At 35.9% G+C, this 13,629-nt stretch overlaps 1 protein-coding gene across 1 annotated transcript in view; it reads left to right on the top strand.

Annotated features, from left to right (window-relative positions):
• Positions 1–11,971, top strand: part of RAB18 (RAB18, member RAS oncogene family) — a 36,362-nt gene extending 24,391 nt beyond the window's left edge. Inside the window, exons 4-7 of the mRNA XM_004470748.5 lie at positions 3,143–3,215; positions 4,619–4,737; positions 4,811–4,877; positions 6,453–11,971. Coding sequence (XP_004470805.1) covers positions 3,143–3,215; positions 4,619–4,737; positions 4,811–4,877; positions 6,453–6,628 — 435 coding nt within the window. The 3' untranslated portion in view covers positions 6,629–11,971. The remainder of the gene's footprint in view (positions 1–3,142; positions 3,216–4,618; positions 4,738–4,810; positions 4,878–6,452) is intronic.
• Positions 11,972–13,629: the final 1,658 nt, after the last annotated feature.

Below are 13,629 nucleotides of genomic sequence, written 5' to 3'. Positions count from 1 at the left end.
GTGTTTCACACTTTGTCCTAAATGGCATAGCCTAGGGTTTTATCTTTTATCACCTGTTTTCTTTATCCTTCAGTCACTCCCTCTCCCCACATTCTATTAGTTAGCCTTTGTAGATGCTTTTTAGCCTTTGGTTCTATCATTATCTCTTCTATCTTTATCAATTGTATCTTTAATCTGTCTCTCCTTCCTTCATCAGACAATAAAACCATTGAGTAAAGACTCTGCACCACTTCTTTTAGCTTAACAAAGATACTTTATATTTCAAATACTCTGGTTTTGAAAACAAACACATGCAAAAAATCTAATTTCTGATTATTTTAGCACATACATTTTGTAGTTACAGCCCTGATCCAACAACTATGGCAAAGGCTTATTTTGCCCAACAGTTCACATCTATTTAAACATTTTTATAAGTGAATCCAGTACTGTCAAGACTTTAAACATCTAGCCTAATTAAATATTCACATATAAAGTGTCAAACTCATGTAGTATTTTAATATTAAAAGATTTTTTTTGCTCTAATTTTAACTTTGAAAATTTGAGGCTTTATGGATATTTTAGCTGAAATTGCAGTTCTGATTTTTGTATTATTTCATCAAGGCAGTTTTTGAAGTTGATTGCAGTGAAGACCAGCAGTAATAGAATTCATATTCCATTGCTTTCAGCTAGCTCTGGAAATAAGTTTATATATAGCATTTCATTATGACTTTTTTTTCTATCGTAACAAAACATCTTGGAACTAAAATATTTCACTCTTGATCCTTGCCCCAAACTATTTGTTCTGAGAGTGGAACTATGTTCAAAACAAAAAGCATTCACCGTTGTCCATGCATGGAAAAATGATTAATCATTAGAATTCCAAATTTTCTATTTCCAATATTGAATCTTCTTTTTTAACTCTTCCTTTTTTCCTTTCTCTTTCTCTCTCAAAAAAAGATAACTCTGTAGTACTCAAAGTTAATGTTAAGTACTTAATATGATGAAATTCCAAGAGTTCTGATATATCTGGATAGCGGGTAATTTGAATCCTTTTAATTGATCAATTTTTGTGTGTAAGTGAATAACCAGGATATGTTTCTTATAGTTTTGTTCTTTTAAAATATTCGTGTTTTTTTTTGTTTCTATGAATCTGATTTCCTGTAATAGTTACTGATCAAAGGATATGAACATTTCTAGTTTCTTGATATATGTATTGCCATTTACTGTCTAAAAGTGAAGAATACGTTAACCATCAGCCTCCAGTTGATTTCCCTTGTCTCCAAACTCTAATCTCGAGTTGACAATGAAAAAAGAAAAGATTAGTGGACATCCATGTGATGTTTTATTAAAGATTATTAAATCGAAATATTGGCCTATATCATGTTATCAAATTGATAATTTGGTTTAGATAGCAAGATCCACTTTATGCAGTCTTTAATTTATATGATCATCCTTGAAAAGTTGATTAAAATATTTGTGCAAATTGAATAATTTAAAATATCAGAGCCAGTTTCATGGAACCTTGGGGCAGAAAGAAATTTTTAAAAGAGAAATAATTTTTGCTCGCCACTCATAGGTTTATATTTGGAAAGTTTAATTTTAATTTTGTTCCTTCACTTCAACACGGTGTGGGTGGAGGGACGCAGTGTTTCTGTTCTCTGAAGATTTGGTGAGACTCTGGAAGCAGGGAGTCCTTGTAGATATTTTGCATATATACAAGCATATCTGTAGAAGAGTTGGGGGTCTGCAAAATGGTGCACAAACTTATTTTCCTCTACTGGGGCTGTAAACTACCTGGAATACTCTCTCTTGTTACTCTCTTAAAGTAGTCTCTACTTAGACCAGGCCAAAAAAACTGGCTATTGCTAGAGTCCCTTGTTTTTGTTTTGAAATTCCTCCCCAATCTAGTAAACCTCTTAGAGATTTGTTAAAACCTTTTCTAGATAAAGAAACTTGTTTCTCCCATAGCTAAGTCTACACTTAAAACTGTGGGACTGGTAGCTAAGTAAAGTTCTTCAGGTTCCTTTGCATCAGTGGACAGCATACTTTTTCTTAAAGGGCCAGATAGTAAATATTTAGACCAAGCCTAAAGTGAGCCATACCATTTCTGTCACAAGTACTCAACTCTTTCATAGTGTGGAAGCAGCTGTAGGAAATACATAAATGAACAGGCCACTAAACCTTTATGTCATAAAACTGGTGGTAAGCAGTGACAGCAGTTTGCCTACCACCACTTTAAGTAATCTTAGCCAGCTTGAAGCTGAAGTCCAGGGATGGCAGAGAGAAAACAGAAGGAGTGAGGCCCAGAAGTGAATCCTTTTATGTTAAATAGTTTATTCACTTTTTTCAGTAAACATCCAGCAGCTGTCCTATGTCAAGAAATGCTCTAGGGAGCAGATGTGGCTCAAGCAGTTGAGCACCTGCCTCCCACCTGGGATGTACCAGGTTCAGTTCCTGGTGCCTCCTGAGAAACAAACAAACAGCAAGCAAAGCAAACCCAATAAACCAACTCAGGGAAGCCAATGTGGCTCACTTGTTGAGTGCTGGCTTCCTGGGTTCAATCCCTGGCCCCTAGTACCTCAAAAAAAAAAAAAAAAAAAAAGAATTCCTCTGGGTACTGGGTTTGAAATGGTGATTAAGCAGACAAAGTCTCTGTCCTTTTGGAATTTACATATCCTAGCTAGTGTGCAACATTAATTGTTTGTCAGTACTGATGTATGTCAGAAACAACATGTGGTTTTAGTTTTATGCATTTTCCTAAAAGAAAATATATAGAAAATATTTGAAAAAGTCTAATATAAGAGATTCTTACAACCCTGTTCTTGTCTTTTAAATCAGTCATTTTCAACTTTGATTCTAAATTAGGATCATTTGGGAAGATTTTTAAATTCCTATTGCATCCAAGATCAGTTAAATCAGAATATCTGGGAGTTCGACCCATGCATCAGTATTTTTAAAGTTTCCCATGAAATTTCATTGTATAGCCAGAGTTGAGAACTGCCACTTTCAATGAAGTGGATTTCATGTGTGATAAAAATAATTGTCAGTAGAGGATATATTTAAATTCCAGGTTTTAAATGAGCTTCTGCATGTATATAATTTTTATTAAAAGTCTATTATTTATACTAAGTTTTATTTAATAATAGTTAATTGCTACTTTTAGGATACTGCTGGTCAAGAACGATTCAGAACATTAACTCCCAGTTATTATAGAGGTGCACAGGGTGTTATATTAGGTAAGTTATTTATTTTAATTCACTGTTTAAGAAATATGGCTGTCTTTTGCAGATTGCTAGAATTTTCGGTTTTCCTAGTCTTTTGAGGGTCAATAAGTTTTCGTTTTATTTTTCTTTAGGACTATTATTATATAAAATAATTGCATTTAATATTAATATTAAAACTGGAAATTTCTTTTCAGCCGTTTGTTTAGCAATTAAAAAATAAAGACCATACTAATTTATTTGGTTTAAAAGCACATGTTGATGAGGACATAATTGAGAATTAATCCATATATAGGGAAGCGGACCTGGCTCAACTGATAGAGGGTCCATCTACCATATGGAGGGTCTAGGGTTCGATCCCCAGGGCCTCCTGATGTGTGTGGTAAGCTGGCCCATGCACAGTGCTGCTGTGCACAAGGAGTGCCATGCCACGCAGGGGTGCCCCTGTGTAAAGGTACCCCACGTGCAAGGAGTGCGCCCCGCAAGGAGAGCTGCCCTGCGTGAAAGAAAAGAGATGCAGTTTCCCAGTGCCACCAGATAATGCAAGTGGATACAGAAGAACACACAGTGAATGGACACACAGAGAACAGACAATGGGGGGGGGGGGGGAAGGGGAGAGAAAGAAATAAAATAAAATCTAAAAAATAAAATGAAATAAAAATCCACATGTAGTTGGTTTGTCTTAGAGTATTAATCAAACAAAAAAGCACTAAAAACCAAATGTGGACCCTCTGTAATTTCTTGAACAGTGCTTGTCCTTACTATTCCTGGGTAATTGCTTAAAATGAATATTGATCAGTTGTAGGGAGAATTCCTTTTTTTATGAGGCTTTGGTTTCATTTCTTTTAATTTGACAGTTGTTCTATCATTTTGGATCAGCATCCAAGTTTAGAAAACATGATAAGTTATTAAGTTCTTTATTATATAATTCAGGATGATATAAGATGAAAGTAATAGAGGAAGATGATCAGGATCTTATTAACTAACTACATATTTCAAAGTTGCAAAATCTGATCTTTGGAAGAAACAAACTAACAGTCATATGTGATTAAATTCTTTGCTATTTTGTCACAGATTAGAATTAAATACTTTTTGATTTTTAGATAAACTTCTTTTATCATCATGGATGGGAACAGCTGTTTGTTTTGCTTAACTTATTTTTCACTTATCACCCAGTGTATTTTTATTTTTATAACAGTACGTGTTAATGAGATTGAAGTGTGTGTATGTGCATGTGCTTTTCTGAATACACTCGTTTCTTCCGTCTGCATCAGTAGACATTGGTTGTTAAGCATTGAAGGTTTAACATAAATAGACTTGTCTACATAATCATGTTAGCTCCTAGCTACATATGAAAAGTATATTGTTGCTTCTTATTTCTAATGCTGATTTAATAAATGACTTACCTTTTATTTCAGTCTATGATGTCACAAGAAGAGATACCTTTGTTAAACTGGACAATTGGTTAAATGAATTGGAAACATACTGCACAAGAAATGACATAGTAAACATGCTAGTTGGAAATAAAATTGATAAGGTAAGAAGGCATACACTTGGCATTTTGGCTCTCTTTCTTGAGCTTTTCCTTAATCTTTGCATTCATCTTTTAGGAAAATCGTGAAGTTGATAGAAACGAAGGCCTGAAATTTGCACGAAAACATTCCATGTTATTCATAGGTAGGTATGTGAAGATCTACCCTTTTGTTTTATGAGGCATTTTAAATTGAGTTTTTGCCAAATTTATCTCTTCAGTATATTTATTTACTTCGTAGGTTGCCTTGTGCTATAAAATCTTAACTATAGAACTAGGTTTTTTATTTTTTTCTTTTATAAAAATAGAATAGCATCACTTTTAAAAAACAGTAAAATAGGGTCACATTATGTGAAGTCAGATAAACACACTTAAATTCTGCCCATGAGGTGGTAATGGCGTTCAGTAAGAGCCTGGCATAGGTTGGCTCTGTTATTGGCCCCCTATGTAAAGTTGTGTCTTGCTGGTCCATGTGCAGCAGCAGCACCTGGGAGCTTGTCCCACATTTTCTGAATTAGCATTTATGTTTTTAACAAGATCTTCATGTGATTCCTGTGCTCATTAATGTTTCAGAAGCATGGCAGAGCAGGGATTGGCAAACGATGGCAACCCACCACCTGCTTTGTCAGTTTTATTGGAACACAGCCATGCCTATGCATTTGCATATTGTCTACCTGTTTTTGTGCTACAATGGCAGAATTCAGTAGTTTCAACAGACTGTATGGTCTGCAAAATATTTACTATCTGACCCATATAGAAAAAATTTGCCAGCCTCTGGTCCAAAACAGTGGACTAGGTATGTCAGAATCACCTGGGGAACTTCTTAAAATTACAGGTCCCTGGGCCTTATTGTAGCTCTGAAACAGGGTCTGGAAGGTACTTTATAAAAAATGCCGTAGTTCAGTGGTTCTTAACCTTTTTTGTTCCATGGACCCTTTTGCCAGTCATGCAAAAACCACAGATCCCTTACTAAGTCCACGCAATACTGTGTAATATTTAATAAATGTATCATAACTGCACTAACACGTCCTCACAAGAGTAACGTTTTTTTTTTTTAATTTCAGTTCAAACTCATTGACCCCTTGTTAAGAACCCCTGGTATAAGGGGAGAGAGAGAGAGACTGGTGATGGGGACAATTAGGGCAAGTTCTTTTGAGGCAGTGCCATTTGAGCAGGAATCCATTATGTGACTATCTAAAGGGAGATCATCTTAAACAGGAAAACAGGAAAGATTTCCTGAGGTGGGAACCAGCTTAGTGTGTTGAAGAAAAAGGAAGAAATCTTGTAGGTAGGAGCATCATTTATGCTGGGGGAAGGGTGGTGATGGTGGGAAAGGAGATTAGAAAAGGATGTAGGGGCAGGTCATGTTGGACCTCAGAGTATATGGTTAAGAGATAGATTTTATTCTAAGTGTGGTAGAAATCAGGGGAGTAGTGAGGTGATCTGATATTCTTTAAAAAGATCATTTGTGTAGAAAATAGGCTATGAGAAGTGGAAGCAAGAACCTCGTTACTCTTGGAGTGGTCCAGAATGAGGCTGCTGTTGTTGACAATGGTAGCAGTAGTGGGTGGTGAGAGTTGGCTGATCTGGGAGATATGTAGAAGGCAAAGCTGACAGGAGATGCTGGTAGATAGGGTGTGGAGGATAAGGAGAGAGCAGTCAAGGATACGCTGGGTAATCCTTGGAATATGTGTACTCTGACATTTTCTCTTGAATTTCAGAGGCAAGTGCAAAGACCTGTGATGGTGTCCAATGTGCCTTTGAGGAACTTGTGGAAAAGATCATTCAGACCCCTGGACTGTGGGAAAGTGAGAACCAGAATAAAGGAGTAAAACTGTCACACAGGGAAGAAGGCCAAGGAGGAGGAGCCTGTGGTGGTTATTGTTCCGTGTTATAAACTCTGGGAAATTTCTTCTCTTGCATATTTGATCAGATAGTGACATCCTTCTGTATATAAACTCTTAACTGCTACTTTAGGGACCTTGCAGTTTGCACATATTTGTTTTGTATCATGGCAGTAAATATTTGCAAGAAATCCCACTCACCAGCTTTCCCAGGTAAAACGTTATGGTAAGCATGCCCAATTTGCAGTCAACAGTTTTTTATGTAACATAAAATAGGTGTTCCTTTATGAGTACATTTGATTTTATGAATTACATTTATCATGTAATTTTAAAAAAATCTATCCATCTAGTATATGTTGATACAAGGTCTGCCTTTGGTCTCCTTTTTGCTTGTATCCTCCTGTCAGTTACAGAATTACTTGGTATGTAGAACTAGAAACACTGGGAGGTGTACATGTATCATCAAACCAGTGAATTCTGTCAGGAAAGCATGATTCCACAGCTTTTCTAGGATGTGCACTGTCAGGTTCTTTTTTAGTACTAAGCAAAATTCTCATTACAGTATGTAGCCCCGGCCACTTACAATTAAATCTTTATTCTTTTGATGATGCTTCTAACTAGCATTGGTACATTAAAGCAGCCTGGTTTTACTTTTTAATTTACTTCAGTGAGTAAATTGGTTGCTTACCTGGAGTTTTTATTTCTATTGTATGTACCTTGGGCAAGTGGCCTCTTGGATCAGCCTGGTTAGGCGGTGTTTGGCAGAATGGAAATGAGATTTCCCCCTATTTTGGTTTTAGAAGAACTTGAATAGTGTGTTTATCATAACTCATGTAATATTTACCACTTTTCAAACTGCCACCTTTTTCTTCATAAATATTGGTAGTATTTGTCCAAGTACCTCAACTGTAGCTTGTTTAATGTTTATGAAGACCTGTATCTTACGACTTTGTAAATGGCTAGTTATTAAAAAACCTGTTTCTGTGTTTTGAGGGGTGGGGGAGAAACACTAAATGACATTTCGAGAAAGAAATATTGCTTCCGGGTTCTGATATGTGTGGGAAAATACTGTTGGAGTGAAAATCTTGATCATTTACTGTAATAAGTAACCAATAATTTATCAGAACCAGTGGTACACTAATAAATCTTTTCCACAGTATTCAGTTTTCTAACCTCTTGCTATTGTACATTGTATGTTTTTTGCTCATGCTATTTAGTTTACGTTGATTCCTGATATTTTAAGTCCCAAAATAAGTAGTTTGTCTTTTAAGGTTGGATATTATGATAACCCTCAGAGTCTCTGTAAAAGTTGCCACAGTAAGCGTTTTTGTGGGTCACCTTTGTAGTAAGTGTGTTGCATTTCAGGTCAGGTTCATTATGAAATGTACATCTTCACAGATGAAAGCCTCACATTCTCCTTGGCTTATACTCGTTAAGACTGCATTACACGTGATTAAAGCTTTTATACATTCTGTATGTTTATACTTAATATAAAATATTTACTACTATAATGTTGGAGAAAGGTAGCTAACGTGTACTTACTTTGTTCATGTTATATTAAAACTTTAGATTTGTGTTTGTGGTATCTGTATTAAGACTTTTCTGGTTAATATTTCTTGCTCTTCAGCTATAATAGTCTTTCTGTGCAAATTGGATTGTTAGTTTGGTCAGAATTTGGATACACATGAGTTACTTGAATACAACTTTTAAAAAGTAATTTTGTTTGATAGGTTTATATTGTAACCTTTTATAATTTTTGAATAAATACAATAGCCTGCTTTCCCTAGATGTATTTGTGCAGGAAATATTACACATTTCCCTCTTATTTTCATGAGCTGAGGAACATCTGAATATAGTATTATTTAAATTCTGTTTTGTGATGTGGCTTTCACTGTAATGTTTTGTGCAAATTTACTGTTTCATAGTAGAGGTCTCATAAGTGCGGTTGTTGTCATACCTAAAATCATTCACTTAAATATCTTTTCAGAAGCATTTGAAGTAGTCTTACTAAAGTCCCTTTTGCACATCGTACAAAATAGAACATAGTGTTTTGAGATCTAGGACTACTGATATACCTAAACAAATAAATAGCTGTATTCAATTTATAGTAAGAGTTATAGTTAACATTAATGAAAGCTTCCTTGGTGCCAGATGGTGTTCTAAGTGTGGAATTATCTTATTAAACCACACAGCAATCTTAAGAGATTGCTACTCTTACTATCCTCATTTTAAAGAGGAGATATATTAGATAACTTCCCAAAGATCACATAGCTAATCAGTGATGGATTCCAGTTAGGGCACCTCTGCTTCCGAGCCCATGTTCTTAACCACTGCTCTCTCTCCTATGGCTTCTTACTAGCTTTTTGTTGGAACACAGCAGGGTTAAGATAGTTTCCTGTTTCCTTATGACTCTCTGTTATATGTTTCAGATTTATTATGAAATAAATTCCACCGATGTAAAGCAACTCCATAAATCATTTGATGTAAACATTAAGGTGGTGGAATAGGTGTCGCTTAGTTCTTTTACCTTCTCAGGGTGAAGTGAAGACCCTGTCCTAGAAAGGCACAAAGTGAGAGGATTTATGGCTCCTGAATTTCCTATTTGTAATTGGACATGAGAAAAGAAATGAAGTCAGGAACAATTTCTTTTACATGAAATTGAAATCTGGGGGGTGTTTTCAAGTACGTAATTGTACATGCACACGTGGTGTAGAGCTTTTGATTGAGTGCAGTGGAATTGGACTTAATCTTGATTCATTGTAGTTTGCGCACTCTAGAAATATGCACGATTCTGTACTAAGGATGGTACTGTCCCTGTAGTTCACAAGAGAATCCTTACACCTGAGCTTATCCTACCTATGGGCTAGCACAGACTTACCTCATATCCATTGTATATTTAAATACAGCTTTAGTGTAGACCTTTTCTAAGAGATTTTCAAGTATTTAGACTTCAGGACTATAGATTTATCTAGGTATATCTTTTTTTTTTTCTTTCCCATAATGGGAGCATCTATCAGGTGGGAAAAGTTGGTCAACTTTCATTACATATGGGGCTTTATATTTCACTCTTTTGTTACAAGCTTACTGCTTCATATTTAGGTATCAGTAATATTTCTGATTATAAAAGTGGTATAAAATTTGCTTAAGTGCTTCTTGGTTTACACACACACATATTTCCAATAGTCATGTGACCTCACACGAAAGGTTATGCATTTTTCTTCCTTTTCCCACCTGATAATGCATTATAGATTTTTTTTTTTCCATTTCTTTGATGGCTAGTGACGTTGAGTACTTTTAGTATGTTTATTCGGTATTTCTATTACTTTAATCCTTGCTCACCCTTGTTGTGGGCATTTAGTTGCCAGGCAGCCTCTACTTCCTGCTCCCGCCTCCACCAACCACCTTTTCTTTGAATACCCCTGTCCCCCATCATTGTGCCTGTAGTTTGGGGGATTGTTGCAACCAGCCCTAGAGTTGGTCCAAAGCCACCCTCCCCTGTCTGGCCGGCGTGAATGGTTCTGGGGGAGGTGATGGCCCAGATCAGGCTGCTGAGATATGAGATGTTTGTAGAGTCTTCCTCAGGAGCGACCGAAGAAGACACAGCTTTGGAGACTGGTGTGAGGATTCAGTTTCTGAACTTGCTGAAGCTTATTTATCCAGCATAAAGAGGGCAGGACCCAGGAACCTAAGCTGGAGTCCGAAGTAGCCTGGAGCCTATGGATGCAGTCAAGACCGGAAGTCCCCTATTTCTGGACTGTTTCTTATGCGAGCCAATAAATTCCCTTTTGGTTTAAGGCAGTTTAAGTTGGGTTTTCTTTTTTCTTGAAACCAAACATATGCTGTGTAAGAAAGTGTATGTGTTCTTCTAAGTGCTCTTTGTACATTGAGTTCAATATATTATTTATTTGCATAAGGAAGAAAAAGGAAGCTATCACTTGAAAAGCCACTCTTAAGTAACATTTTAGTGAGGTTGCTTTCATACACTTCTATGGACATATGCAAATAAAACTGTCAATGAGTTAATCTCCCTGTGCTGTCTTAAGGACCCCTTGTGCAGGGTCTTGTGTGCTTGGGTTTCATTTCCCCCATCACCAGACTCTCCCTCTTGCCCCACTCTTTCTGGGGTAATCAATGCTGCTACCTGGGGTATGTGCTCTGCCTGCGTTTCTCCAGGACCCTGTAATCAAATGCAAATCCATCAACATTGTTTTGCAGTCATCTGTACATTCATCTCTGGATGTTGCTTTTCTTACTCAACAATAGATTGTGAAAATCCTTCCAAGCCAACTTCAGTATATCTAACCCACCCATCTGAATGATGGTATAATATTCCATGGTATAATATTGCCACAGAATATTCAGCCATTCTTCTATGAATTGGCATTTATCTTGTTTCCGTTTTTTTCCAGTGCAGATAGTGCTGTAATAAATATCCTTGTGCATGTGTCATTTTATTTCTATGTGAGAGACTTGCCTGAGAGGTGGGCTAAACAAAATGTATATGTTATTTTAGTTTTTTTATCTTTTGTAAATTGCTTTCTGAAAATCTGTCAATTTATACTTCCATTAGCAATATGTGTGCATGTCATTTTCCATGTATTCTCACATTTTAAGATCCATTTGGATCTTTGTAAGGCATAATTTCATTTCTTTAGTTTGCATTTTCTGTGGAACTTTTTTTCCCCCCATGTTTGTAAGCCATTTGGAGTTGCTTTTCTGTGAGATGATTATCCAGATCCTTTGCTGGTTTTTCAGGTCAGTTTTTTGTGGTTGTCTATTATGTTTTATGGCTTCTGAATTTTCTCTTGAATAAGTTTGCCCAACTCTTAGATTGTACATAATTTTCCTAAGCTTCCTCTAGGATTTTAAATTTAATTCTTTAATGCACTGAGTTGAAATACCCCTTTTGTCCTAGATTAAATTCCCATAAATACTGGAATCAATGTTAGGTCTCTGAATTTTAGGGACTGTTAACCATGTAAAGTAATTAATGTATTTTGTGTAATTGGATGGTGGTGTTTTTTAGTCCTATGTAGTTTATTTTATGCTTTAAAAAACATTCTTAGAAGGGCTCCACAGGTTTCATCAGACTGCCATTGGGACCTGTGAAGCAAAAGTAATTATTATAGTGGCTTTAGTGGCTGATAAGGCAAGTCCTTTCTTACTCATTTTCAAAAAAATGTTTGCTTGTCTGAAAGATCCTTTTCCCATCTTTCCATTTTGTAGTTCCTTCTTTTTTTAAAATACTGATATGGAGTTTACCTTTTTTTTTTTAATGTGTTATGGATGCTAATCCTTTGTCAATAATACGTACTGCTAATGTCTTCTCCCAGCCAGTGACTTGTCTCTTGAATTTGTTTGGAATATTACATAATTAAAATTTTCTTAAACCAAAATTTTATTATTTCATTCAGTTTTTTAAAGCTTGGGATTCTAATTGAAATTGTATGGTATTTCTTCATTAATTGTTAATTTAATAAGATTTGCCATTAAGGTACATGGTATATCTTTCTGTCAGGTTTTATATGGTTTTTCAGTAATTTATAGTTTTCTTTATGAGTCCTGTCCTTTATAAAAATTAGTTTTAGGAAATTTTTTTTTTTGGTCACTTCTGTGAATAGAGTAGTTTTTTTCATTTCAGAATCTACTTAGTTATTGCTAATAAAGAAAAACTTGACTTTTCTGTTGTATATCCAGCCATCTAATCAATTTTTTCTAATTTTGTACTTTTGTTTAAACTGGGGTTTCTTTAGTTTCTAGGTAAAATAAAAATACAATTTCTATAGTATAGCTATTTGTAATTTTAAGATATTTATGTATTTATGTAGAGGAAATAGGCATCTGTTTTGTTTCTAATAGTATTTCAAATCTGTTCCCTGACACAGCTTAAAGGCTGTATCATCTTTCATATCTGCTAAGTCCCCCGCCCCAGCTTTGGGGGTAGAAGCAAGAGTGAGACTGGGAGATTGGGTTTCTGCTGCGACTAATTTCGTTTTTGCAAAATTCATTTTAAAAATTGGGACAATTTCTTTTTTTCACTCTGAAACACTTCGTTTAAAAAATGGGTATTGCAAAAAAAAAAAAAAAAAAAAAGATATTGCCTCTTTAATGCACGTTTGCTAGTTGTTAGTGAGTATAGTGGTTGAGAGTGTGGCCTCTTGGAATCAGATTGGGTTCATATCCCAGCCCAGTGACTTGGGTGCTATCTGATCTTCCACCACTTACTTCACCGTCTTGGGCCTCAGTGGTTTCATATTGAAGACTGGGGAGAATACTAGTCTCAACAGTGCCATTAAAAGTTCATATATTTTTAGGAGGTACCAGGGATTGAACTCAGGACTTTGTAAATGGGAAGCAGGCATTCAACCACTTGAGCTGCATCTGTTCTCTCAACAGTGCCATTAAATGCATCAGAGAACGTGGTGTTGTGTTTTAGTGTTAGCTGTTGCTATATCATGCCTTGGTGGGTCTCCTGAGTTGTTCTCTTATTCTTTTAAGTTGATTTTTGATATTCATTTAGAGAAAACCATGCATTTTTTTTTTTCTGGAACAAAATTGGACGTACTCAACTCATTTAGAATTGTTTTTCTGAGGCTGTAGTTTCTCGTTCCATGAGTGCATGTGTATTTTTCCTTAGCAAGAGGTTTGTATACATGGACTTTTTAATGATATTTTTGTTACTTTAGGCAAAAAGATAGTCTAAGAAAGTTTAGTGAAAATAAACGATATGATGATCGCTAAGTAGAGAGGGAGAGTCGATGAATGGAAAGAAGACGCCTGCTGAGAATAGCTCCATGTCCCCCCGTGGATATTGGCAGCAGGCATCCCACAGCCTCAGCACTCTGGAGTACGTGCTTGTAACAGGAACTGCGTGCATTAAGCATGCTATAGCGGGAAATATTAATAGTAGGCTCCTGGCCACAAGACTTTTGTCCTTTTTGGACTTATGTTCCTTTGACCGCATCTTTACTAGGAATTTTAGGCTAGTTAAATATCCCTGTGTGTTATACTCACACCACCTTTCTTCAGGTTAAACACACAACAAACTTCATTT

This window comes from Dasypus novemcinctus, chromosome 5 (genome assembly GCF_030445035.2).
Source record: "Dasypus novemcinctus isolate mDasNov1 chromosome 5, mDasNov1.1.hap2, whole genome shotgun sequence".
Lineage (NCBI taxonomy): Eukaryota > Metazoa > Chordata > Mammalia > Cingulata > Dasypodidae > Dasypus > Dasypus novemcinctus.
This window is presented reverse-complemented; position numbering and strand designations above follow the sequence as displayed.